General features: G+C 52.8%; 9 protein-coding genes across 9 annotated transcripts; 3 read left to right on the top strand and 6 right to left on the bottom strand.

Moving 5' to 3' along the window:
* Positions 1-1,990: 1,990 nt before the first annotated feature.
* On the bottom strand, positions 1,991-4,315 carry B0T26DRAFT_136342 (MBOAT, membrane-bound O-acyltransferase family-domain-containing protein). Its single transcript, XM_060433374.1, has 2 exons — positions 3,739-4,315; positions 1,991-3,663 (listed from the first exon to the last, which is right to left on the bottom strand). The coding sequence occupies exons 1-2, from the start codon at positions 3,900-3,902 to the stop codon at positions 2,085-2,087; spliced, it is 1,743 nt and encodes a 580-aa protein (XP_060300291.1). The 5' UTR covers positions 3,903-4,315; the 3' UTR covers positions 1,991-2,084.
* A 2,788-nt stretch (positions 4,316-7,103) lies between these two features.
* On the top strand, positions 7,104-9,528 carry B0T26DRAFT_738153 (kinase-like domain-containing protein; the record flags this gene model as incomplete). The annotated part of the gene is made up of 3 exons (XM_060443550.1): positions 7,104-7,153; positions 7,205-8,874; positions 8,945-9,528. 3 exons carry the CDS (start codon positions 7,104-7,106, stop codon positions 9,526-9,528), a joined length of 2,304 nt encoding a protein of 767 aa, XP_060300290.1.
* Positions 9,529-10,363: 835 nt separating this feature from the next.
* On the bottom strand, positions 10,364-13,001 carry B0T26DRAFT_694550 (Hsp90 protein-domain-containing protein). Its single transcript, XM_060441245.1, has 3 exons — positions 12,581-13,001; positions 11,982-12,521; positions 10,364-11,910 (listed from the first exon to the last, which is right to left on the bottom strand). The coding sequence occupies exons 1-3, from the start codon at positions 12,836-12,838 to the stop codon at positions 10,603-10,605; spliced, it is 2,106 nt and encodes a 701-aa protein (XP_060300289.1). The 5' UTR covers positions 12,839-13,001; the 3' UTR covers positions 10,364-10,602.
* Positions 13,002-14,515: 1,514 nt separating this feature from the next.
* On the bottom strand, positions 14,516-15,556 carry B0T26DRAFT_639170 (uncharacterized protein; the record flags this gene model as incomplete). Its single annotated transcript, XM_060437110.1, has 5 exons — positions 14,516-14,639; positions 14,704-14,793; positions 14,858-14,945; positions 14,996-15,217; positions 15,277-15,556. 5 exons carry the CDS (start codon positions 15,554-15,556, stop codon positions 14,516-14,518), a joined length of 804 nt encoding a protein of 267 aa, XP_060300288.1.
* Positions 15,557-16,742: 1,186 nt separating this feature from the next.
* Positions 16,743-17,275, top strand: B0T26DRAFT_636246 (peptidyl-prolyl cis-trans isomerase fkr-2; the record flags this gene model as incomplete). The annotated part of the gene is made up of 2 exons (XM_060436807.1): positions 16,743-16,815; positions 16,977-17,275. The coding sequence occupies 2 exons, from the start codon at positions 16,743-16,745 to the stop codon at positions 17,273-17,275; spliced, it is 372 nt and encodes a 123-aa protein (XP_060300287.1).
* A 388-nt stretch (positions 17,276-17,663) lies between these two features.
* B0T26DRAFT_847054 (flavin reductase like domain-containing protein) lies at positions 17,664-18,984 on the bottom strand (the record flags this gene model as incomplete). Its single annotated transcript, XM_060447596.1, has 2 exons — positions 18,603-18,984; positions 17,664-18,475 (listed from the first exon to the last, which is right to left on the bottom strand). Exons 1-2 carry the CDS (start codon positions 18,886-18,888, stop codon positions 17,664-17,666), a joined length of 1,098 nt encoding a protein of 365 aa, XP_060300286.1. The 5' UTR covers positions 18,889-18,984.
* Positions 18,985-19,348: 364 nt separating this feature from the next.
* B0T26DRAFT_601197 (uncharacterized protein) lies at positions 19,349-19,933 on the top strand (the record flags this gene model as incomplete). The annotated part of the gene is made up of 1 exon (XM_060435740.1): positions 19,349-19,933. A coding segment is annotated over one exon (585 nt), but the record flags the coding sequence as incomplete, so codon positions are not given.
* A 533-nt stretch (positions 19,934-20,466) lies between these two features.
* B0T26DRAFT_639185 (Vps5 C terminal like-domain-containing protein) lies at positions 20,467-22,385 on the bottom strand (the record flags this gene model as incomplete). Its single annotated transcript, XM_060437112.1, has 4 exons — positions 20,467-20,619; positions 20,695-21,297; positions 21,363-21,743; positions 21,816-22,385. The coding sequence occupies 4 exons, from the start codon at positions 22,383-22,385 to the stop codon at positions 20,467-20,469; spliced, it is 1,707 nt and encodes a 568-aa protein (XP_060300284.1).
* Positions 22,386-23,036: 651 nt separating this feature from the next.
* Positions 23,037-25,366, bottom strand: B0T26DRAFT_638028 (TAF5-like protein; the record flags this gene model as incomplete). The annotated part of the gene is made up of 3 exons (XM_060436987.1): positions 23,037-24,207; positions 24,284-25,089; positions 25,148-25,366. 3 exons carry the CDS (start codon positions 25,364-25,366, stop codon positions 23,037-23,039), a joined length of 2,196 nt encoding a protein of 731 aa, XP_060300283.1.
* Between the last annotated feature and the right edge of the window lie 79 nt (positions 25,367-25,445).

Raw genomic sequence — 25,445 nt, 5'->3', positions numbered from 1 at the left:
TTCTTCTTTTAGAGGCAGACATGGTCTCGCAACTTCGGTTGCGAGACCCTTGACAAAGACGCTCATCGTGTCCTTAAGAAGCGGGGTCTCAGCGGCAGGCACGCTTTCTTTACCATCTGACCATAAATGCACTCCGGGCAGTTTTGCGTTCGCCACTGTACTTTCGCCAGTTTATAATATTAATCCGCCCAGGAGCAGCCAACAATTCGACGACATCACTACCTTTTGTCAAGTCCGTGGCTTCTCCTTGGCGTTTCTCCCATGAAACCGGCATCTCGTTCGCTTTTTTTGCCTCAAACAAAATGAAAAGATATTCATGGAACACATATTCTATGTCTTAAAGCTTGCGTGGCTGAGCTCTATCTCGCTTTTCAACGAGACCTGGCAGCTCCACAGCGGGTAGCGATGGCTGGCAAACAGACAGGATGGGACACCGACTAGGCTGTCACTCGGGCTAGCTTTTGCTAGACTGACGCGAGTCGAGGAGGGATCGTATCCCCCATGGCCAGCACAGTGAGAGCTGGCATGGTCTTTGGCAAATGAGCGTTGCCATCCTGTCGATGATTGGTCACGCCGCGATTCACTTTTCATTTTTTTTGCGGGGTTTTCTCATGTTTCTCGGGTTCCTTTTTCTCTTGGATTCTTCTTTTATTTCGCGTCTTTCTGGGAACTGATTGGATTCCTATCTAATTACTCTTTTGAGTGAGCGCGTGACCTTCAGGTCTTTCCTGCTACATTTTTTCATTTTTATTTGGGAAGGTCATAGGTCTCTTCACCCCTGGTGTATTTATGGCGGGTGAATCAACCATATACGTACAAAGGTTTGCATAGTTAAGGAGGCGGGGTTTTAGTTGACTCGGTCGTTCACTATCTCTCTATTTAGTAGGGTCTTTTACCCTTGTGGCGTTTTCTTTTTTTTTACGGTTTTCTCGGTGTGTGCACAGATCATAGCCCCGGAGTTTGGATTTTTCTTTCTTTCTGATTTTCTCGTTTCTAGCCTGTCGTTCGCCGCCTTTAGGAAGGGAAGGAGAGTCAACAGGCGGATATGTTAGGACTTGTCAAGCCGACAGACATGTTACACCTGGTTTCTGGGTTCGCTGTTTTTTTTACAAACTTGCTCACACTCTCTCGAATCGACTCCCATCTCGCGTGCTTGGAAATGATGATGTTTTTTTATGACCTTTTCCACTTATTTTTTTCGGCTCTTCACTTGTTCTTTATTCTTTAGTTCCATTTCCAGCAGAACACGACACTCTATGACGACGATGATGACACCAGTTGAAAGAGATAACGAGACACAGAGAAGAGAGAAGAGAGGGTAGTGATGCGGCCAAGTTTTTTTTAGTTTTTTTTTATTTAACCGAAAAAAAAAGAGGCTGGAGGATGAACGGGGTGGGTTCCTCAGGATAAATCCAGGGCAATACATTCTCAAATCTAGTTTTGGTTTCACAGAAACTCGCAGAGGGAAAGATCGGCTCTCGCACGTGGGAACTTGGTTTTTAACTTCTTCGCTTGCTTACCCTTTTCTTCTTTTCTATTGCTACATACAGCATAGATGCTGCGGCCAGGCAGCTAATTAGGTAGCCCTTTCATTTTAGCTCTACTGTTTTGGTACGAATTGCAAACGATCAATGAATAACCCAATCATGTCGACCTTCTGTACGTGATGCGGCGCCAGAGGGCAGGCAGCATACCCTGACGAGGGATGTATATACATATATGTATGTGTATGCGGGTAACTCGCTTTATACTCTATTTTCGCTATGTAAGAGTGGATTTGTATGTGCTGAGCAGAAAATACAAATGGTGTCATTCCCAGACAGGGGGGGATCGCATCTATGCATCTGACTGTACCTAATATCCAATGTAGAAAGCAGTGCTTGTCATTCTCATTCATTCACTTGGCTAGAATTTGCCCTATACTTGATCCAGACGAGAAGGTGTATTAATATCAAACACCAAGGTAGTTTATAAGCGAGACAGGTCTCCAGATTTTGTCGTCTGGTCTTTTCGACCTTGAAGTTCGCAGCGTGAACGCTGACCTATTTGGCAGCATGTCATACAAGCACGTAGAGCGAACAAATCTATAGCCAAACAGACAGTGTGGTTAGATTACCTCCGTAGAATTGCAGCACGAGAGAACAAGGGCTACTTACCACGCTCAGCCCCAGAATCATGCTACACCAAAAACACACGTTGTTTAGGGTTTTCTTGCCCCGTACTAAACGAGTGCGCTGTAGCATGACTATGGGAAGCTGGAGCATCTGGCAAATGAAACCATAGCCACGCAGCTTCTTCGTGATACAGGCCAGAACGATCTCGTGACCGATGGCGCTAATAAGAAAGGTGATAACGGTCGCATTTGCCTTGCCAATGTGCGGACGGCTGGCGCTATACACATGGCGGCGCAGGAAACTGTAGACGGGTATATTCCACTCGCGTGAAAACTCCATCCAGTCGGTGCTGTTCCACCAATCGCTGTAGAAGTGGCGGTCCGCAAAATGGGTAATCTCGGCGAACGCGCCGAGAACATATTCAAAGATGACGAGAAAGACAAGCAGAAACGTCAACATGAATGGAAATAGCAGCCACGAAATGGTCTCGGCGAGAACGAGTAGCGCTTCCAGCGCAGTCAAAGGAGACTCTGCCGTTCGAAATGTCGGGTCTAATCGCTGGGATGCATCAAACAAAGCCGGAAGGATGAATTCCTCTGAGATGACCGTGAGCAAAAAGATGCAGCCAAATGTGGCGGCTATCTTGGACACGAGATTCTGCCAGTCAATGGCCTCGGTGCGCGGGTACTCGAGTTCGTAGCAAAGAGTCGGGCAGCACAGGTAGTCGAGGTAATTCGACCATGTTAGGTTGGCCGGGTATGTGACGTTACCCATAGGGCTCGTTAGCTCGCGGGCTAGATCCTCTCGCAACTGCGCAATCTCGTCACTTTCCGGACCATCCCCATCACCCTTCCCGCGGGCTTCAGCCCTCTTAGGGCTGGCTACTGTGCCCATGGGATTCTCCGAGGTCGGGTAGAGGTAGGCCGGTGCGCGTGAGGCCGTCAATGGGTCGTCAAGAGCGTGCAGGCGCTTTTCGGTCTCGCTGAGATGGCCGTTGTAGAAGGCGTACGAGTGCATCTTCATGAGCAGCACCATGGTGTGAAGTAGCAGGAACACTTGGGCAGTCCAGCCCCAGTCCAAGAGAAATGGGACGGCTATCCAGAGAGCCAGCCAGGCTACCTGGTATATGCTCATTATGGCTGTACCGCCCTTCGCCCATGTCCAGGCACCACCGGCGGGGGCGGAGCGGAAAGCCCTGTGCATCGGCAGCGCGACGGCAGTGCTGGCAACCATGAGAAAATCAGCGATGGCCAGGTGCCAGAGCTTGAAAGTGAAGAGGCCCCATATCTGGACCCGGAGAGGATGGCCCGTATCTTTGATGTTGCGCAACATGCTGGTTATGGCCATGATGGCCAGGCCAATCCAGAACAGGTTGAAGAAGCCATGAAAATCGCGATAATCGCTATTTGGATCGAAGTGAGATACGCGACTCGCGAACTCGATGGTTGGGAAGAGGCGGCGGCGCTGCTCCGCGCGCACTTGCTTCCGCACCGTCGAAATGGACTTGACAGAGGGTGGGGCATCGAGCGGTACGGGTGTCGAGCGGCCGCTGATAGGACCCGGGTAAGCATTTGTGTATACGCCGAGGACCTCGGATGGAGAGAGAGAAGGTTGAGAGTCTTACCTAGTCGTGCCGGTGGCGTGTCCATTTTCGGGAGCATCGAGAAAGCCGCTGATCTCGGAAATGTTGCTGATATGCGACAGTTGGGAGTGGATTGGCTTACGGGGCCGGGGGCGTATAACGTTGTCGCTCACCCCGTCAGATACATCAGCCGATGTCGAAGCCATGGGCGGCAGCAGTCCAGCTAGCAAGCGCCCAGATCTCTCCTTGTCCTTGTCCAAAACAAGATAGGCTCAGATCGATGTGGATGTTGGAAAATATGGCTTGCCGTGGGACGGCGCTGACCCGATGTTATTAGCTGCAGCTGACAAAAACCCAAAGGGAAGCTTCGATCAGGGACCGCAAAGAGGTAACCGCCCATCAATTGGGAATCGGTTAGTGAGAAGAGAACCCGAACAAGAAAAGAGGAAATCCTTCACGGCCAAATTCACACAATTAAAGAGGGTATCAAGTCTGCGCCGACCATCTCTTCGCTCAACTGTAGTCTCTGGTAGGGCATCGAAGATTGCGTAGGATGGCTGAGCGCACTACCTAAAACCAACAGTGGGGGTTTGCCGAAGCCAACAGCAGTCGATGGTTCGTAGCTAAGGTAATCCAGCCTCGGCAGACGTTCAACACCCCGACTACGTCACTGCCACGTGACCCGGAACAGCGTATGCACTCCTCTGTATTCGTCGCCTCAGTGGTGGTGGGGTTCCGGGCCAGTATTATACACGAACTCAGGTCCAGGCCTGTTGTTATCCGACATCTGACCTCAGAGGCATGGCATCCTATCTCTTTTCACCTATCTCCAGCTGTCTGCAGTAATAAGCCTCACCCAAAATTCTTAGTAAATAGGCGAAATGTCAGCGCTGACGAGCCCAATCTCCCGTACAGCGAGGTGAGGTGACAGCCGAAGTCCTTGTCTAATTCATCGCTTGGATTGCTCGAAACAGACGCGAATTTGATCTTGGTCGTTGAATTAAGACCAATCGAAGGGTTGGATGTCTCTATTCAGAGAACAAGCACGGCACGCTCACAGCTGGTGCAAAGCTTCGCATGCTATTAAGGGAGCAGCCGAACCCATCCTAGGGGCCGTCCGTCTCAATCGGCATGTGCCTTTGTCTCTTATCTAGATCGCTGCTGCAGACCTCCCTTCTGCCTTATGAGTTCAGGTCGGCACATCGTTATTGGGACCTTGCCCAGATAAAACTCCGATAATTAGAATGCCGTTGAGAATAATCTAGCCGCCCCGTGGCTTGGCTGGGAGATAGGGCAGACTTTGATGAATTGTGCCTGCTCGAGGCTGGTGAACCTATGGAGTGCCCTCTAAAGAGAATGGGGGTTTCACTGAGGGGCGGCTTCGTGACTGTCTTTGTTTTGCTTGCCACAGTCGCAGTGGACGACCAATGGTGATCGCCACTTGGGCATCGTGGGCACAGCGGGGTCAGATTATATTGAGTGACAGGCTTGTTCTTTGCGTGCGGCTTTTCATGCCCACGCCTCTTCTGTGCATGTCAGTCATCATTTTGGATCTCACCGCGCACACAGCCTCGCCTGCTTTCTGTTCACTCTCGGCGACTAGGATGGCTTTTGACTTCGTCCGAGGATAAGACCAGGGTGTTGAGCCGATGACGGAGCTGCCGCAACTCTCCAACTTCCTAAGGCTTCTACGTATAGGGGTCCCCTTGTTTGTTGACGGAAGAAACGCCTCTCATGTGTTGCAATGCTCATTGGGTTTTCGGGTTTGGCACACTGGCTTTCCATGCTTCGGGCGTGCTCTCCTGGCGTTGGTGAACCTGCATCTTTAATCGGGGTAATGGGTTGCGAAGTGGGTTTCCAGAACCTCGTCCGAAACCTTTTCTGATACTAAACTCACCGCTGCCATGGAGCCCGCTTCCAGGCGGCTCTAGGCTCACAGAGTGTTGTTTCTACCTTAACATTCATGTAGAGTATCCTGTCGGTCTCTTGTTATGCAAACCTTAGCGGTGACTTCCTTCTGGATTGATGCCATGTTCAATAATAGACATGCGTATTCATGTGCATAGCTGCTTTTTTACTCAGGTAAATATCTCTGCACATGGAAACTCAAAGCCCCTTGACAGAAAGTGGATTGCCTCAGTAACTGTAAATAAATAAAAATGATATATGGTTGAGTTTTGGGGATGTGATTACCTTTGAGTCTGGCCGAAAGCCTACTGGGTCTCTGGGAATAACAGCGTAAGGCGGCACTGAGGGCCGCGGTGGTGACGGGTCTATGCCTGGCTGCGGCAGAGACTGGTCCCGAAATCAACGTTACCTCTGGGCGCGCAGCGGAGGCAGGGTAACCAGGACAGCTAGGCACCTCATGTACGCGTCTGTATTCGGAGTACAGAGTCATATCTGATCAGTACGCAATGCGACTGTCCTACGGTGATGATTGGTAAAAGTGGAACACGAAGACGACCGACAGCATACTGGAAATCACACTCGGCAACTCCCAGTCTCCTCGAAGGCTGTCCTAGGCAGACACGGCAAACTGAAGCAGAAACCATCAACGACCAACAGCCTTGTCTTGGGATGCCCAGTGGCCGCAGGCCAACACGACTCGAGGTCTCGCGCTATGGATTTTTGAGGGATAGACTTGCAAACTAGAAGTCACCGCAACACCGAAAACAAGAATCACTTCAATTGTTCTCCGGACCGATAGACTGAGCTCCGGGCCAGTTACCTAAACCAACGGCCTCCATCAGGAAGCTTCCCGGCAGCACCCAAAGTTAAGGTATTCAGCGTTAGTTGGTTTCCGATTGGCCCAGTGCAGCTGGTACCTACAGTGCTAGTAGATAAGGCGTTTTTGTCTGCTTGTATGGCCATACGCACCTTGGGTAAAGTGTGCATTGGATGTACGGATATGTATCCATCTGTACGGAGTATAATGCATACCTTTTCTACCACCTCAGTGGGGTCGGATTCTGGGGGTCTGTCCTGCGGGCGCTGTTCCGTGCTATCTGTCCACCAAACCAAAGTGGCCATCACACGTACTAAGAAGAGGTATGTATCCGTATCCGTCATGTATGTATCCGCACATACATATATACTATACAGTGCTACCTGACGCTGTATGTTGATACACCAACACACTTCCTTGTCGTCCAGGTTCTACCAAGGGTTGACCCCCCTGCGTTCCACTAATGTAGGCACTTGGGGGCAGGGCAAGGTGCTCCCGCTGTGGTCGCTGGGGTCGCTGGGACCTACTAAGACTGCTAGGCTAGCCCCACCTGCTACCCACCACATCACACTCGCCCGAGCAACACCGCAGCAGCCGCCCACCACAGCGTCCGCTGTTCGCCATCCCTGTGATCCTAACTCTGGCCTGCGCTGACAGACGCCTTCAGCGTGCGCCCACAACTATGTCCTCGAGGCCACCCCCATCCGTCTCTTCGTCTTTCACGCCCTTCTCGTTACTGGACATCCCAGATGATGCCGGCGACAGCCATGCGCACTCGGCCAGCGATGCAGCGGCAGCGATAGCTGCGGCTCAATTCCTCAACAAGCGCAATGTTCAGGCAAACTCGGCCGTTGACCTCGCCCTCGCTGCTGCTCCTCTCTCTGCTCCCGGTTTGACCTTGACTCCGAGCTCGACAACGACTACGGCATCTTCAACTCCTCAACTTCCAGCAAGCCAGATCCGATTTCACTTTCAGTTCGACACCATCGCCCCATCGCCCCCGCCCCCACCTCCCCCCCCGCCGCACTCATCTTCGCCCGAGGCGGCCTCGAGGCCAGGCCCTTCACAACCCCACCCGCAGAGTCCCTCGGGAGGCACCGCCGCCCTCCGCGTCCAGACGGACCTCAGCCAACTGACGCCCACTTGGGCAGACAATTCAACCTCTAATAACACCCTCTCGACATCCTCCAAGTCGTCAAAGAGACCAACGTTGAGTCTACAACACAAAACCTCAGCCTCATCGCTCCGCCCAATCTCTAGGACTCCGAGTGTCAAGACCGGCAGCATTGCAACCATCTTTGGCTCACATTCGGGTGCCAGCTCGACTGTTGGGAGTCCTATCATATCCGCCATGGGCGACGTTACTCCTTTGCCCTCGCCATTGCTATCGAGTGACTCACCAGGACCCTGGAAGCTGCGCCGGCGGACTTCGCGCGACACGCCCTCTCTCCAGCCAGCTCCCGGGGACAGCTCACTGAGTATGAGCGCTGAGCACTCCCCAACCGCGCCGGCGAGTACTCCGAGTAAGAAGAAAGGATACTACGCGGGTCTGTCCTCTGGATCTCGGCCAAGTCTTGGGCCCAGCTCAGGATCTGGGTCTGGACAGATCGAGAGTGCTGGCGGAAACGACGTTGGCGCGCGCACTCAGCCGGTGCACACAAGGAATAGGAGTATTAGCGACTACGTACCGGACCCAATGTTGGTTCCGAAGCGCATGGTGACGGTGTCGGGTTCTCATATCAAAGCGGATATGCAGACTGTGCCAGCGAGCTACGAGGGTCAAATGCGCCGAGAGCCTCACCTGTCCGAAGCGAGAGGGCTGACGCCCGTCGACAAGCCACCCACGCCCCCGCCTAGCGAATCTTCCCTGAGTGCCAATGATTCGTCCTCGGCCACTGGGTCCAGTAGTACCGTCACTAACTTGTCTCGACATGAGTATTTTGAGGCATACGACAGGCACGATAGGAAGCGCCGCCGTTGGAGATCCGTGAAAATGCTCGGCCAGGGTACCTTCAGCCGCGTCATGCTCGCTACAAGTCAGATTTCGTCGTTAGTTTCCGATGACGAGGAATACCGTTCAAAGAGTGGCTCTCAGACACCAGAGCCGCTGCCCTCACACGAACGTCGCACCTTGGTAGCTGTCAAAATTTGCGAACATGGCCCTCGTGGGGGCGCGTCAGAGGACAGGATTGAAATGAGCCTCAAGCGCGAGTTGGAGATTATGCAGAGCATCCATCACCCCTCCTTGATCCACCTCAAAGCCTGGAACATTGAGCCTTCACGAGCAATTCTCATGCTCAGCTACTGTCCCGGTGGTGATCTATTTGACCTTGCTAGCGGACATAAAGAGCTCCTAAGTCCTGGGATATTACGAAGGATTTATGCCGAACTGGTGGGGGCAGTAAGGTATCTTCACGGCATGAAGATTGTACACAGGGACATCAAGCTTGAGAGTGAGTTTCTTTTAGCCAGTTCTCAGTTGGGCCGTTGGTCTCTTGACCTTGTCTTCTAACCCCTTCTCAGACGTCCTGGTCAATCTTCCGCCCACTGAGCTGCAATCTGCCGGGGCAGACTGGACGACCTACCCCTATTCTCTCATCACACTTACAGACCTAGGACTGGCACGCCGCGTCGCTGACAATGAGAAGCTGGAAACGAGATGCGGGTCAGATGATTACGCGGCCCCAGAGGTGATTATGGGTCAACCATACGACGGCCACGCAACAGACGCATGGTCTCTAGGCGTACTTCTTTACGCGCTCTTGGAATCCAGGCTCCCTTTCGATCCCCACCCAGCCGTCGGCGACCTTGTGATGCAAGTGCGGATGAGGAGCCGGACCAGCCACCGAATTGCCCGGGTTGAATGGCGATGGATTGAGTATGGCGTCCGAGACGGAGAAGAAGGCCACGGCGATCATGAAGCAGACCTGGCCCGCTTTGATGCCAAGGGGCTCAGGGGCGCGATGGAGGTCGTCGAAGGCCTTCTCAAGAGGTCTCGAAGTAGATGGTCCCTGGCCCAGATTGCCGAGACAGAATGGGTCAGGGGCGCTATTCAGCTCGAGGGCGGTATCAAATTCAGAGAAGAAGAGGCAGCTAGTGAGGTATGACGTTAGAGGAAGAACGCCGAGGAAGGGTTCCTCGTATTAACGAAGCAGCAACGAAGAAAATGGTCGCACGTAACAGCGTTTTTTTTTTTCAGCTAACACCGACCATGAACGGGGGCTTCTCAGATCGGTTTAGGGAAGTCAGAGGCAGCCGGACCGCGCCAACTGTAATAAACAAACAGCGATTTTTGTTTTATTTTTGTTTACTTTCCATCTTCTTTTCTTCTGGTTTTGATGTCTGTTTTATTCAGATTTTGCCACGCTTGGATGGGCTCTGCTTCTCACGGTATGGTAGGGCGCCTTCGAGGATCAATGGAGGTGTGGGAGGTAAAGATTCCTTTCAAGGTTTGGAAACAGTGTAAAATAGTCCATGATACAGCCATTCGGGAAGGGAAATAAAAAAAAGACAAACGGGGTGGTTGAAAGAGACCAGCAATGGTATTGGGAGTTTGCACCCAGAGACTCTTGAACCGAACCGAGGACAACTAGTATATCCAGGTAGGTATATACCAACCTAATCCTGCCGTGTCACTCCGTGCTTACTATGGTACCAATGGGACTAGAAGCATCGAAAGAAGATAAGACGCGAGAGAGAAAAAATACCCATATAGCGCATCCTCAATCGACATAAGACAAGGCCGGGCTGTGCAACCAAATGACTCGGTCGCGGAACATCACTCTCTCGGTACTTCGGACAGTAACTAACTTGGCTTCTACATTACGATAGCTATAAACACAACTAAGCAAAGAGCATTTCATCTCATAAAGGCCGATGAGGACAAGATCTCATGTCACCAGAACCATATCATAACTCAAGACGGGTGCAGAGGAACAGTTATCGTTAGAAGATAATTAATTGCAAAATCTAATTCCGTGTTGTATTCATGCCCTATAAAAGACCATGGATAACACCTCCCACCCGTGCCTTAACTTAATTAAGAGTACAGAGCAATGAGGCCTGTGAAGGAATCATGGAATAAGATATTGATGCATGCAGGTGGGTAAAAAAAGTGTCAAAGCTAAACCCGTCCAACTCCATCCGAAGCACTTTTCGTAAATCCCAGTCATGTTCATCGTTTAGTCAACCTCCTCCATCGCGCTGTCGCCAGTCTCGGCGGCAGGCACGTCAGCCGTGGCAGGGGTCGCCTCATCGGCTTCCGGCTCCTCATCGAGGTTCAGGCCGAGGGAAACGAGCTTGTGAATCCGTTCAGCGAAACCAGCGGGCTCATCGATCGTAAAGCCCGAGACAAGCAGCGAAGTCTCGAACAGAAGCTGCACAATCGACTTGACCGTCTTGTCACCCTCACCGTCGGTCTCAACCTTCTTCTTGAGCTCCTTGATAATAGGGCTCTTGGGCGAGATCTCAAACGTCTTCTTGGACGACATGTAGCTGCTCATGGAAGTGTCACGGAGGGCCTGTGCCTTCATAATACGCTCCATGTTCGCAGACCAGCCGAACTGACCAGTGCGGATCGCGCAGGGGGACCCAACGAGCTTGTGCGAGACAACGACCTTCTCTACCTTGTCTCCGAGCACGTTCTTGAGGGCTTTGGCGAGCTCCTCGTACTCCTTCTCCTCAGCCTCCCGCTCCTTCTTCTCCTCCTCAGTCTCCTCGAGCTCGAAGTCCTTGGTGATATCCACAAGCTTCTTGCCATCGAACTCCTTGAGCTGAGTCATGGCATACTCGTCAATAGGGTCGACAAGGAAGAGAACCTCGAAGCCCTTGTCCTTAAGCGAGTCAAGGAATGGCGACTTAGAGACGGCCTTGAGCGACTCGCCAGTGATGTAGTACATGTTCTTCTGGTGCTCGGGCATGCGGGTGACGTAGTCAGCAAGCGAGGTCTGCTCATCGCCCGACTTGGTGGAGTTGAAGCGGAGGAGCTTGGCAAGAACGCCACGGTTCTGGGAATCCTCGTGGATTCCAAGCTTGATGTTCTTGGAGAAGGCGCTATAGAACTTGTCAAACTGCTCCTTGTCTTCGGAGATCTCGGTGAAGAGCTCAAGAGCCTTCTTGACGATGTTCTTCTTGATAACCTTCATGATCTTGTTCTGCTGAAGAGTCTCACGAGACAGGTTCAGCGGGAGATCCTCGGAATCGATAACACCCTTGACGAAGCTGAGCCACTCAGGGATGAGGTCGGTGGCATCATCCGTGATGAAGACACGGCGGACATAGAGCTTGATGTTGTTCTTGGTCTTCTTTGTCTCGAACAAGTCGAAGGGAGCGCGCTTGGGCACGAAGAGAATAGCCCGGAACTCGAGCTGACCCTCCACAGAGAAGTGCTTAACCGCAAGGTGGTCCTCCCAGTCGTTGGAGAGAGACTTGTAAAAGGCCGCATACTCCTCCTGGGTGATATCCTGCGGGTTACGAGTCCAGATGGGCTTCTGTTACGCGAATCCAGTTAGTAATAGCTCTACAGCAACTCCGCCCTTATGTCTCTCGCGGGGAAACTGACCTGCTTGTTCAACTCTTCTTGCTCAATCTTAGTCTCCTTGACCTTCTTGGTCTTCTTGGCTTTCTCCTTGTCCTCTTCGTCGTCATCGACCTCCTCAATCTTGGGCTTCTTGTCGTCAGCCTCCTCGACCTCCTCGGCGTCCTCGTCGGGAACCTCAGTCTCGGTCTCCTTCTTGACGTGGAGGTAGATGGGGTACGAGATGAACTCGGAGTGCTTCTTGATAACCTCCTTGATCTTGCTCTCGTTGAGGAAGTCGGTTTGCTCATCCTTCAGCTGCAGGATCATCTTGGAACCACGGCCGAGCGGCTCGCCATCCGTATCAGGCTTGATGTTGAAGGTGCCACCAGCGCTCGACTCCCAGATATACTGCTCGTCGTCATTATGCTTGGAGATGACTGTGACCTTGTCGGCGACAAGGTATGCGGAGTAGAAACCGACACCGAACTGTCCAATCATGGAGATATCTGCACCAGCAGTCAGAGCCTCCATGAACTGCTTGGTACCGGAACGGGCAATGGTTCCGAGGTTGTTGACGAGGTCCTAGAGACATGTTAGTACAGGGAATGCTGGAGACATCAATTCTTGTAGGGTAAACTCACAGCCTTGGTCATGCCAATACCGGTATCTCGGATGGTGAGGGTCTTGTTCTCCTTGTCGGGGATGATGTCGATACGGAGGTCCTTGCACGAGTCCAGCTTGCTGGGGTCGGACAGGGCCTCGTACCGGATCTTGTCGAGCGCATCGGAGGCGTTGGAGACAAGCTCCCGGAGGAAGATCTCCTTGTTGGAATAGACAGTGTTGATAATCAACCCCAAAAGCTGAGAGATCTCAGCCTGGAATTCGAAAGTCTCGGCCATCTTGACTTCGAGGCTTGGTTGTCTGAAGGAACAATGGTATCAGTACTCGGGATCTTGGAGTAGTGAATTCTCGATGCTAAGCGCTGGAGAGATCTGCACAGTGGGGGAGCTGACGCAAACGAAGAATAGAACGGGCGATTTGCACAAGCAAAGTCAAATTTTTGGGGGGGGGGGGGGGGGGGGGGGGGGGGGAAACAGGACGAGATTCAGGAAAGGGTTTTTGAATGGCGTAGTATTAACGCAAGAAGCAAGAATGCCTTGCGATTGGGGAGTGGAAGTCGCTAGCACAGGGCGTGCTTGACGAGGCTGAATAGACGGCGGCGGGGAGGTGCAACACGAAAATCGCAAAGGTTCAGGTCTAACAGCGAGGAAGTGACTTACCAATTATGTGGTGTGAGTAGGTACGATCTACGCCTTGTAGATTTCTTGGATGAGGCTTGAAGGTAGTATAGCGAAGATGGTTGAGGATGGAGAGGAGAAGAGTTGAAGAAGGTGCGAGGGGAGCTGTGGCAGCTAAAATGTCTTTGTGGACACCCTGGGCTGTGCCCGAGAAACAGATTCGATGGGATTCTATCGGCCAAAATTCTACCAGCTTCTTCTCATTCGCTTGCTTCCGCCTCCACAGCAACCATAAATCGGCTGTAATTGGCCAGAGTAGGGACCCGCTTAGGCAGAGCACCCCACTTGAGGCTGCCAAAGCTCAACCCCAAACGAAGCCTCCAGGAGCCTGGAAGCTTGCACTGCCGTTCTGGGCCAGCAAAAATTGGACAGAGGCACATTACGCAGTGCAAGACTTGATTCACTTAGTTGATCTGGGCCTTCTGTATATTTTCTCGCAGCCTGGTGATGCGCCTGCTTCGTTTGTTTCTGGCAGCTGCGGGGCTAACGAACAGCGGAAGCCTCCAGAAGTCTCCAGGCACTTTTTGCAAGGCTGAAACGAGGCTAGATCCCTGCAAACGGCAGCTTTTAGTACCAGCCCACTCACCTCTCTAGGTCATCCTCTGAGAGCAAACACTAACAAACGCTCAACCAACAACCTTACTGGAAGGTTCGACTGTCATCGTATTACACCAACTGACCATGGGCTTCTTAACACTCATCGAACGAAATACCTTATTTTCAAGTCGACCGGAAACCACCCGTCTAACGTTGATTGGATTCCAATTCATTTCAAGTGTTAGTTAAAGGTATAAGTTAACCAGATTCCCAACTTCGCGGGGAATCGGGGGTTCTCGCCTTGCGAAGAAGACGACCGGCCACTTTCGCCCACTTGACTGACACCTTTACGAACACGTCTTGGTCCACTTTCTCCACACTGCCATTGAAACTCTTCTCCTTCCTGTGTCGCTTTGCAGGTCTCTCTTCTTGCCCAATTCGCCGTCTGTAGGTGGTACGACGGTGTACATCAGAGACGTAGCTATTGATCAAAGGGCCTGTGTCATGATCAGCCCTGCTTGTTTGATGCCTTTCAGTACATGAAAATAAGACGAGTGCTTACCGGCCTAGCCCACCACACTCAGTGATCTGTGGAAGCCGGCCAAGTCCATGTCAGAAACAATTCGTTTTTCGATGGAGGGACTCAGGGATATCTTGGACAGGAAGCATACTTTCCTAGTTGGATCTTGAGATTGCTAGGGCAAGTGCCCGTACTGGATTCATGGTTAGCCTTATATACCCCTACACTCCTCCTGAAGCTGCGCTTGATATGAAGCTCAAGCTGAGGCTAAAGAGGAGAGGGCCTAGCTGACGGCCGTACAAAACCTGTCTCCGGGGATCTAGGCCAGTGCTAACTGCGAGGAGGCTGTGGTGCGCAAAATTCCGATGAGTATTCGATTTGGCAATGCAACTGGAGTAGGGAACCTCACAGTAGGCAAAGTGAAGACATTGTCTCGGTCAAGAGCGCCTGGCCGGGTGAGAGGAATTCTGGGTCGAAGAAGCTCCCGCCCCCGAGGTTGCTAAGGCCGAGGGAGAAGAATGAGTCAATCACGGCTCGAGGTGGTAGGGAGAGGAGTTCCATACGAGATTGCTCTCTCGTGACCCCAAGATCCCAGCAGCATGGCCCCGGCTAGAATGCCGCCGATTATTCGGGCGACCATGAGCAGCACTCCTAGTTTCGAGGTCAGCAGGGTTACCTGATGGCGGCGTCGTGGCGTATACCTCTGGATAATGGAGTGAGGCCACAGAGTATGGTCGTGAAAGTGATCATCGGGTTCAGATGTCCGCCGGTGGCCGGAGAGACTGCATAGATGAACGTGGCTAGGAGAAGGGTGTTGAAAATGCCAACATAGCCGGCGACATGGTTGGTTTTATAGCTCAGCAGTGTCAAGCCAAACTGGCCAGAGATATAAATCATTGACGCCGTGGCAAGCACTCGACCATCTGGATATTCATCGGCGTCGTTAGCAAGGCCGTTCATGGATGGGGGTTAAATAGAAAACCAACAGTTGAACGCCAAATGACAGGATTTGCCCATCCTTCGGTGAAGTACTCACGCAGTCGGTACCAGGGCAAATCAGAGGCTTCGGTAACGTTCCCGACTGCACCGGCAAATGACTCGTCGAAGGCGCCGTCGAAGGCAGCATTATTGGTACGAGTGTTGAGCCTGACAGGCTCCGAAAGCTCTCTCCTCGTTTCATCTCCGTCAGTATCAGGTACTGTATGGGTGCTCGCCGCATCAGCCTCGAGCCTCTTGGACGTATTTGTCGAGGTTACTGCCATTATTACGTTGAACCTTCGAGATAGAGGGCGAGCATCCAGCGCCGGAGAGGAGTCTACAGTCATATTATATGCCCGATAGCAGCCATCATTTTGTAATATCTTCGAGCTGCTTCTTCAACCATATGCATCTTGGCCTGAGTAAGCAATTGATCCAGGGTATTATTATGCGACTTCAACAACCCCAGACCTATTTACTCATTATGAATGGCTGCGCCTTGGAGCAATCTGGCTCGACCAAGGAAAAGTTCGCATTAGGTATTTGTTGCCAGCCTCCTGTAACCTCGAAGCTGAATTTATTGAGGGATACAAGTCACAGCCTGAGGACCCCTGACTAGATGTCTTGATGTTTACTGGGAAGTGGCGCGGCACACCAGCCACAACAAACCAGCCACATACAACTGGGAAAAGATTTCAAGTATAGTCAAATGTAATAAGTAATTAACTGTAATAGGATTCGGATATCCGGGACTGAGTTAACGCCGTCGATATTTCAGTCGGTGTGTAGGTAGTGATATCGATTCCCCCCAAGCGGTTGACAAAGAAAAGCGAACACTCAAAATCAATGGTCCGTGCGAGTGGCGCTGCACTACCATACACTACCAATGTTCCATGGTATTCAGTGGAAGCAAGCCCATGGACTTGAGCACTATTTCAATACGCCGGATTTATCGCCGATTGAGAATTGCTGGAGGGCTGTAAAGCAGTATATCCGTGCCAATCTTCGAATTGGAGCAAATATCATGGACCTGGCGGTTGAAGGATGGAGCCGACTGACCAAGCGAAAATTAATGGGTACGTGAATTCCATGGTAAGGCGGATGCAAGATTTGTTAGAGGGCGAGGGTCTTTTGACTGGGTGGTAAGATTGCAGTACATAACGGTACCTATATTTATACATATATTTGGCCTAAATAAAAGTACTACGAAGTAGTTTGTTCGCTTTTTTTGTCAGCTGCTTGGCCCCCTCCTTATTGCGTCACCTGGGCTCAGTTACGACATCCCGCTCTGGGAGCTCCCCGCAGCTGAGTGCGCTTTTCCGGAGGTATGGGATGGTATGTATTTCAGGGCCCCTCCGCCCTCCACTGCCCCTCATTTTCAACTTTATTGAACTTTCCCGCCATCAACCAAACAAACAAACAGCCTTCTCACCCCAATCACACCAAAACTCAACTGCAAATCCAGTCAGAATGACGGTCCCAGAAATTGACGGTCTCCAAATCGTGGTCGATGCCGAGGGCCAGGGTCGCGAGACGGAGCGCGGTAAGCATATTTCTCAGCCTCTCCACTGGTCCCCATATTCCTGCGAAACCTATCTATTCTTCTACATGCCCGACCGTTACACCTGTGGCGGAATACTTTCCCCACTGATTGCCCCAAATTTTATACATACAAATTAACTAACTGTGCGTGGTAAATTAAAGGCGATACCGTGGATGTCCATTACACTGGTTTCCTCGGCGTTGGCGAGGGCAACACCGAGAAGGGCAAGCAGTTCGACTCGAGTATACCCCGCAAGAGGCCTCTGAAGTTCACCGTCGGTACCGGCCAGGTTATCAAGGGCTGGGATGAGGGCCTACTGGGCATGAAGAAGGGCGAGAAGCGCACCCTCTACATCTCCCCCTTCCTCGGGTACGGCAACAAGGATGTCGGCGAAGGCCTCATCCCCCCCAACTCGACTCTCATCTTCGAGACGGAGCTGGTGGGCATTGAGGGCGAGTAAAGTAGCAGCAGCAGCTGAACAGACACTGTTGCCACGGCGCGTCTAGATGCGGGGAATGCTTCTCTTTTGCTTCTGATCTATGGTGGAGCGGAATTCGCGAAATCCTTGACGTATACCAGCTCGATGTTCACCCTGAGGGGTCATATCGTACCCAAAACTCAAAAAGAAAAGTTGGGAGAGGAAATAAACTCCCGGCCCTCTTGTGGCACAACCCACAGACGGTCATTAACACACGCTCGCTAGATGTCAGAGGAGAATTTATTATATTCTGGCACACCGCCTCCCCGCCTGTGATATACATGGATCACACTCGCGGAGCAGAGTTGTGCCCCAGTAATGCCTAGCCATCAGCCATGCTTGCGCGCAAAATCTATTAGCCTGTTTGCCGTCACCCCTTTGAATGGGTATGGACAGCGGCCTCCTCCCTTGCTATTATACAGCTCCCTAGCTGTCGGTATGTTCTATCCGCATACAGCAGCCCGAAACCGTTATCTTGAAACTTGTCTCCGCGATTGGACCTTTTGGCCCTCTCACCCTCTAAAATGTCAAGTACCTCGCCCAGTACGATGACATGGTCCCGGACTTTGACGAGCCCCCGCGACGGCTGATCTAGAAGCCTACATCGCAGGACGTAGAGAACACCTGGGCCGCGGAGAACGGGCGGGTCGTCAGCACCCTCTTGCTCTTGTATCGCCACCTGGCACTGGCATTCCTCCGCCAACTTCTCAAAGACGTGTAGGCCGCCGGCGTTGCCCCGTGCTAGCCAGTCAGCGACCCTCGCGCCCGAGGCATCGTCGGCGAGAACATGAATATTGAATCGACGGCTTGCCTCGACGGCGTCGAACGTCCGGCTCGGCGTCGAGATGTTGAAGCTCACTACCGGGGTCGGGCTCAGAGCCAGCGAAGTGAACGACGACATGGTCATGGCGCGCGGCGCTGGCGGCTCCGTTCCGGACCCGGGAAATGTCGACGTGCAGGCGACCACCGAGTGCGCGAGCAGGCGCATCAGCCCACGCACATGCTCGGACATGGACGGCAGCGGAGGAACATCTAAGTTGGCATCTCCATCGGCCAGAGCGGCAAACGAGGAAGACAACATCGAAGTCCGCGGGCAGGTGTTAAGCTTGCGCGAGGCCAATACTTGGAACGAGCGCAGCCGGCGCGGCGAGGTATGGAAGCACCGGCGGGAGGAAACCGTCTCTACGAGGGAAAAGGATTTTAGTCAGACTACTAGATTCAACAGGCCTGCCTGTGTTCCACTCGCGATTGAGAGCTCTTGGGTAAGGCAGATTCCACGTGTGCCTATAAAGGCCAACGATGAACGTACCTCGACAACGCGGTGTCCTTCTCTCAAGAGAAGCAAGACATAGCTGTTGGGTTCTCCCGACAAAATTTGGCGGGCGCATCGTCATTATCAAGGCGTGCGCTGAGCCATACTGGGCATGCTTAGAGAAAGAGAAAAGAACAAGCGCGGACTCGGCAGCCAAGCCTAGGACGCCGAGACTGCTCATCTCGGCCCCATGAAAGGCCAATTGAGAAGCTACTTCGACAAGCAAGTCGCACCTATGCCTGTTTCTTTTCGTCTCTCGGTCTAGAATACAGGCTCCAAACATTTTGATGGGGTTCTACAGGTTTCCTTCGAGCGGGAATAATTAGTGGGCCTCTCGACAGCAACGATAAACCGATAAGGAATTGCGCGCGGCTGCTCCATGTCGACCGCCGTATCAAAATTTTCGATTGGGACCACGGGCCGCAGACCACGGCGTCCCATCATTTCAAGGTCTGCCCGTGATGGACTCCCCGGCGCCGATTCTTTTTTGAAAAAAGAAACGCCGGCTTAACCAACCACGCCAGCTGCTCCTTTTCAGACAATATAACGTGAAGAAAACGAACGGAGACTCTACTCTACAGTCGATCGAATTCCTTAACAACTGAGAAAGAGGGCAAAAAGAAAAAAGAGGGAGATCGACCACCCCTTTGCCGTCCTCGTAACCAAACACCATGAACGGCCGCACAATGGGGAGGCTCTCGACGGGCCTGCTCCTCCGCCGGCCGACGTGCCTCGCATCTGCCACCGGCAACACCACCACCACCACATCACAGACAGCAGCGCAGCAGCGAAGCAGCGGCGGCAGCCACCAACAAGTGCGGCACGCGACGTACGTGACGCGGCCGCGGCGGCCGTACCAGTTCACGCAGCTGGTGCAGCTGAGCGACGGGAGCACGTTTGCGGTGCGAACGACGGCGCCGGGGGCGCTGCTCAAGACGTCCAAGGACACGCGCAACCACCTGCTGTGGCAGCCGTCGGAGAAGTCGCTGCGCAACGTCGAGGTGGACGAGGCGGGCAAGCTGGCCGCGTTCCGCGACCGCTTCGGCCGCGGCTGGGACTTGGAGGCGACCCAGGAGGAAGAGGACAAGGCAGCAGCAGCGGCGGCGGCGGCATCGGCAGCAGCAGCGCCTCCTGTTGCAGATGGTGCAGAACAACAACAACAACAACAACAACAAGAGCAAGCGCCGCTAGAGGCTGAAGAAGAAGCGCCGCCGGACGATGCCTTTGACTCGCTGGTCGATCTAATTAGCGGCTATGCGGCAAAGGACGCCCAGAAGATGACCGGCATGAGCGCGAAGGAGGACGCCAAGGTCGCAAAGAAGAAATAAACACCTTTTGCAGTTTTGTACGTTCGATCCAGCAACGAAATCTGCGTAGTTGTCCCTGAATAAACTACTGGGACAGTGTATCTATTTGTAAAGCTAAACCACACCCCGAAAAGAAAACTTGCATGTTTGTCTTATGAGACCAATACCTCGAGACAAGGAACAGGCGCAATATGTATAGATGATAGGCGGCGACTGACGCGACGGCGTGCGGCGGGACAATGTGCTCGGGCATAGTAATGAGACTACCTACGCAAGATTCTGTACAACACTCCTAGCATTATGTAGTTGAGAAAAGGACACAGGCCGGCGACACTGGACAGAAAAATTATGTGTGATTGCCTCAACTTTATTTCTTTTTTTTTAATACACACTTTCCTCTCCGGAACATCTAACATAATACTTTGAGAAGGTCTATTTGACTAGCCTTCTTTGAAGGGTCATCTTTCCTTCATGGATGCGGAAGCTGAGGTCTAGTTCCTGTTGTTGGTACGATCAGCCAGATAGGGGGGCCGTGGTAGTCGTCTTACAAACTCCTAATCTGAGTCTTCGTCAATCCTGGCCCGGGCCCGATCAACCGCCGTGTCTCCAGCAGGCTTATTCGTCTGGATCACAGGAGGTCGATAGAAAACGGTTTCGTCGTCTTCCGCATCCAATTGCATAAGGAACGTCTCCCACTTCTCAATTAGCTAGACATGTAATGTTAGCAAAACCAATGAACCAGGAACAGGGCTTTGCTGAAGAAAACGGGAAGGTCGACCTACCTCCTTCTGTGCCTCAACAGCCCCCTCCAAAAATGTTTCAACGCCTGATTTGAAATCCTCGACCTTCTCTCTCTCAAACCGATCCAGCTCGGACCGCATCAGCCGGCCCATGTCCTCAAACAACAAACGCGCCTGGTGCACTTTCCGTTCCGCGTCTGCCACCTCGGCGCTGACCTGATTGAGTCGATCCTGCTGGCTCTTTCCTTGGCGAAGGAGCTTGTCCTGGGATGCCTTACGCTTCTGGAGCTCTGACTCGGCCGTATGCCAGCTGTAAAAGGCCTTTTGGCGCTGCGTAAACGCTTGCTTGACGCTTCCAATCAGTCGGATATACTCCTCGATAATAATACCGAAGGTGAGCACGTCCTGCTGCGCTTGGCGATCATAAACGTCGCGGATCATGATTTGAAGATCCGAGAGCGCGTCCAGCGGCCCCGATAGGGTCGGAGAGAGCTCTACCGTCGATAGCGCGTGCAACGAAGCCGAGAAGTCGCCTGCTGCTTCTGCCATGGCCTTGCGCTGAACCACCATACCATCAATGGCCTTGAGAAGTGCCTTGAGTTGGTTTTCTAGCGCGTCTAGGTAGACCTTGCGCTCGTGGAACCACTGGATAAGACGCGTCAGTACTAGACGTTGACAAAAACGAACAATGACGAAAAGGAATTGCTCACATCATCCTGCTCTACGAACTTGTTCGTGCTTCCAACATTGATGCCAAACGAGCTGAGCATGCTCTTGCTCTCGCCGAGGCTAGGCTCCTTTCTTTCCTTGTGCTTGACGTCGATGTTGAACGCTTCGCTTTCCAAGAAAAGTTTGAGGTCTGCATCATGCTGCAGCGTCGGATGTGCCGCCGTCTTGTTGAGCATCTTCTCGAGGGCTGCGCGCCGGGCTTCGACGAAATTGCTCTCGAACCGGCCCACCGCCTGCTTCTCAGGCGGCGGCGGCACCACCACCCCGGGGTTGTTGGCGTGTAGAGTGTTGTAGAGCCATAAGAAATCGCGGTATCTCCTCTTGACCTCAAATTCGCCTTGCTTGTATGCCTTCGAGGTAGTCTAGGTCCAGGGACCATCGGTGTTAACTACGATTGACTTTCTCAGTCTCCCTCGACAGGAACCGCTTCATACCTTTGTCCTGACCGAGTAGACGATGTGACTGCTTGTCAAGTCGCCGACTTTGTGGGGGTCTCCAACACTAATCTGAAAGCTCGGCTTGGCAGCCTGCTCAAGGCTAACGCTTGGCTGCATCGTGCTGCGGATGGGGCTGGGTTGGGCTGCTTGGACGGGCGGCGGCTGCCTCGGGCCGGCGGACTGCTGATCAAAGCCGTCGTCGTCATCTATGCGGTGAGGATCGGGCGGGCTGGATCTCTTCGCGGCGGCACCGGCACCGGCGGGCATCGTCGTCCGCAGGGGCAGCTGTTCCTTGACGGGCGGGACGGGCGGAGCCAGCGGTGGGAGCGAGCCATCGGCGCCTGTAGTGCTGGCGCCTAGAGGTCCCAGGGGATCATCTTCAACGGCTTGAAGGCGTGTAGGTTGCGCGACGAGGCGACGAGGCGTCAGGCGCGAGGGCCTACCAGACGCTGCCGTCGTCGATGTTGACGGTGCAGACGTTCCGCCAGGCCCTGTACCATCATCGCCTTGTGAAGACGAACCGATCTGCGATGCGCCCGCGCCAATTTCAGCCCAGGGATCCTCCATAATGAAGAGTCAGGTATCTGGGCGGTAGTGGTTTTTCTCGGCGGGAATAGAGGCGTTGAAAGGGCGAAGGCGGCAGTTGATCGATGGGTAGATATCCGGGACGTGACGAAGCTCCTCCCTCCTGTTCTTCGCAGGTTCAAGTGTCTTGCTCTGCGGGCACTGTGCTTTGACACAGTAATGCGGCCTCGTTCCTGGTAGGAAGCGCTTGGACCAAGCAAGGGCTTCCCTGCGATCCAAATTGTGGGGAAGCTGCCTCAAGCTTCAACTCCTCTTTTGGTTCGAGGTGTGCAACGGATTCAATGGCGATTGACACAGCATTTAAATTCGAATTTTGGCATGGGTAGGAGGGAAGTAAAAAAAAAACCCCCCAGTATACTATTTACCTATCTGATAGTATACCGAAACACATTATACCTTACAAAAGTGCCCAAGTACAGTACATAATACCAAACAACAAGCAGAGCTATTTCTTGCTTCTCGTTCAAATGGTCGGCATCGAGGGTGCCTAGTATATCGCAATACTCCGTAGCACCAGAGAATGATTTTAAACAACCGCAGGTTCCATAACCTAGAACTCCATCAGTTGCTTTTACCAGAACCCCAGCCCGATAACCTAGCCATCAAATGCCTCCCTCAATCACCATAGGCCGCTTAGCGCTCAGGGTCATAGCAACCGCCCGCAACCACCAAGTTCATCCGCGTGAACTGTACCTTCATCACTGGCGTCTTCTTCGTTGCGAAGGCGCTGATCTGGTCCGGGGTGATCTGCACTTCCTTCGTCTTCTTCTTGCCAGTTGTGCCAGTACCAGCACCCACACCGGCTGCCGCAGTGCTAGCGCCAGCCATCGGCGCTGCTTGGCCGCCGACAGTGATGTTCCGTCCATCTGAAGATCCGGCCACTGCGATAGTATCACCGGCCACAGTCGCTCCGTCGGGCTGTTGACCCGCCTGAGGAGGGCCAACAATGAGAGGGTTTGCCTTCGCAGGGTCGTTTGGCAGCTCGACATCCCAGATACGGACCGTACCATCCAGGCCACCTGAAACGAGGACGCTCGACTCAGCACTGAATTGCATAGACGGTATACCGCCCTTTCCATGGCCACGGCAGCGCTTGATACGTGAGCCCTTTTCGATATCCCAAAGGATAATGTTGCCTCCCGTGTCAGCACTGGCCAAGATCTTGCCGTTCGGTGAGCACTGTAAAAAACTGATATAGTCCGTGTGGCCAGTGAAGACTCTAACGCAGTTTCCGGTAGTTACCGACCACATGCGAATCGACTTGTCCATCTCATCCGAGGCCGAGAAGACATAAGTTCCGTTGGAATGCCAGGCAATGGCAGAAATGCTGGTATCGTGGCCGACCATGATGCGTAGTGCCGACGCACGGTCTTGAGCAAACACTCTGACAGTCTTGTCCCATCCTGCAGTAGCAAAGTAGTGGCCGTGAGGACCCCATAGAACCCGAAAAACCGGTCCGTCGTGTGCTTTGTACACACAGAGACACGCCCACACATCAAGCGACCAGAGCCGGACTTGACCGTCTGCGGAGCTTGAAAGAAGGAGCTTTGTGCTTGTGTCTGGCTTCGTAGTTCCGCCTTCTCCGTAGACATTACGGTCTAGATTGGTAATTGAATCCGAGAAGGAGACGCCATAAACCGGACCAGAATGTCCGATGAGCTTTCGGTTATTGACTACGAGGTTCTTCTCGTGCTCCAACGAAGACTTCAGCGGCTTACCATCCATAGACCAGACACGGATATATGAGTCCATAGTCCCGATTGCAACCAGTTGGTGATCGTTCGAGAAGTCTATGGACGAAACACTAGACAAAGGGTTATGTTGTTAGCATACCGGAGGAAAGGTTCAGAGTGAAAGGGATGAGTTTGCCATTATCATACCTGCCCAAAGTATTGTGGAATGTGAACATGCACGCTGACACAGGAACGCCAACGCCCCCGGTTCGGCCCTCGATCTGAAAGCGGTCTCGGTTTTCGCGGACCTTCTGCATCTCCATGACGACGTCTCTCGCACGAGAGGCCGGAAGTGGCAAGTCAGCTCGTGCGGGCACATCCGCACTATCCTCACGCTTGATCTTGCGGTCGAACTCTTCAACGAGTGTGGGACGACCGTCTGCTGGCGGGCGTCCTTGGTCTTCTTCCTCGAGCTCTGCACGGACGTCATCTCTCAATTCGGCCTCCATCGGCAACGGTCCTAGCTTCAACGGTGCCCCAGCATCGAGTATATCTTTGTTGGAGACGCCTGTAAAGACGCCGGGGATGCCTTCTTGGGCATCGATTTCGTCAAGATCGAGGTTCTGAGCTCTCCGGAGGATGGCCTCGAAGCTGTAGGGTTCGATCGGACCCCGTGCACTCACGTCAACATGGCAGTACGTCTGGAGAATGTAGGTAACCGTAGCGCCGCCAGAGTCTGCCTCCCGCTCGAGGAAGTGGAAAAGATTTCCCGACAAAGACTGGTTGAGCGGAATACGGTATTTGTTCTCCCGGTAAAGCCTGGTGGTCTGGTTCTCCCGCAGGTGCTGGGGAAGCGATATTTTGGCCAGCAGATCGAGGGTATCTTTGTGTGCAGCCTCGAACTGGGGCTTGAGGGCACCAAGGAGTTGCTTGGCCTCGTCATTGTACCCTTGGTTAATGAGCTCGATGTACGAGTATATGAACAGGGGCCAGAGAAGCTTTCGCAGCTCAAACTGAGGAGAATGTCAAATTCAGTGCGTAAGACGAAGATGATTCTATATTGGAACATACCTTGTATATGTCGAGATTATTCTCGACCCAGTCTCGGAGCAATGCGAATGCCTTCAGGTACTTCTTCGGACCCGGGTCATCGTTGCGTTGAGCTGGTCTGCCATCTGGTCCCAAATGTGCTGTTTCTTGCCGGAAAACGGCCTCCGTTTTGGTGAACCCTTTTTTTTTCAGGTAATCCGTCACCTTATCGGGGTCATTATCAGAGAAATAATCTTCCATGGTAGGATTGGAGGGTGCTTGAGGAGGGGGGGGCTTCCGACTAGAAGGGCGGAAGCGTTTACTACGCCCCATCTTGACT

Source organism: Lasiosphaeria miniovina, assembly GCF_030549165.1.
Source record: "Lasiosphaeria miniovina strain SMH2392-1A chromosome Unknown B0T26scaffold_2, whole genome shotgun sequence".
Taxonomy (NCBI): domain Eukaryota; kingdom Fungi; phylum Ascomycota; class Sordariomycetes; order Sordariales; family Lasiosphaeriaceae; genus Lasiosphaeria; species Lasiosphaeria miniovina.
The sequence above is the reverse complement of the archived record's forward strand: the minus strand, read 5'-3'. Positions and strand labels throughout refer to the sequence as shown.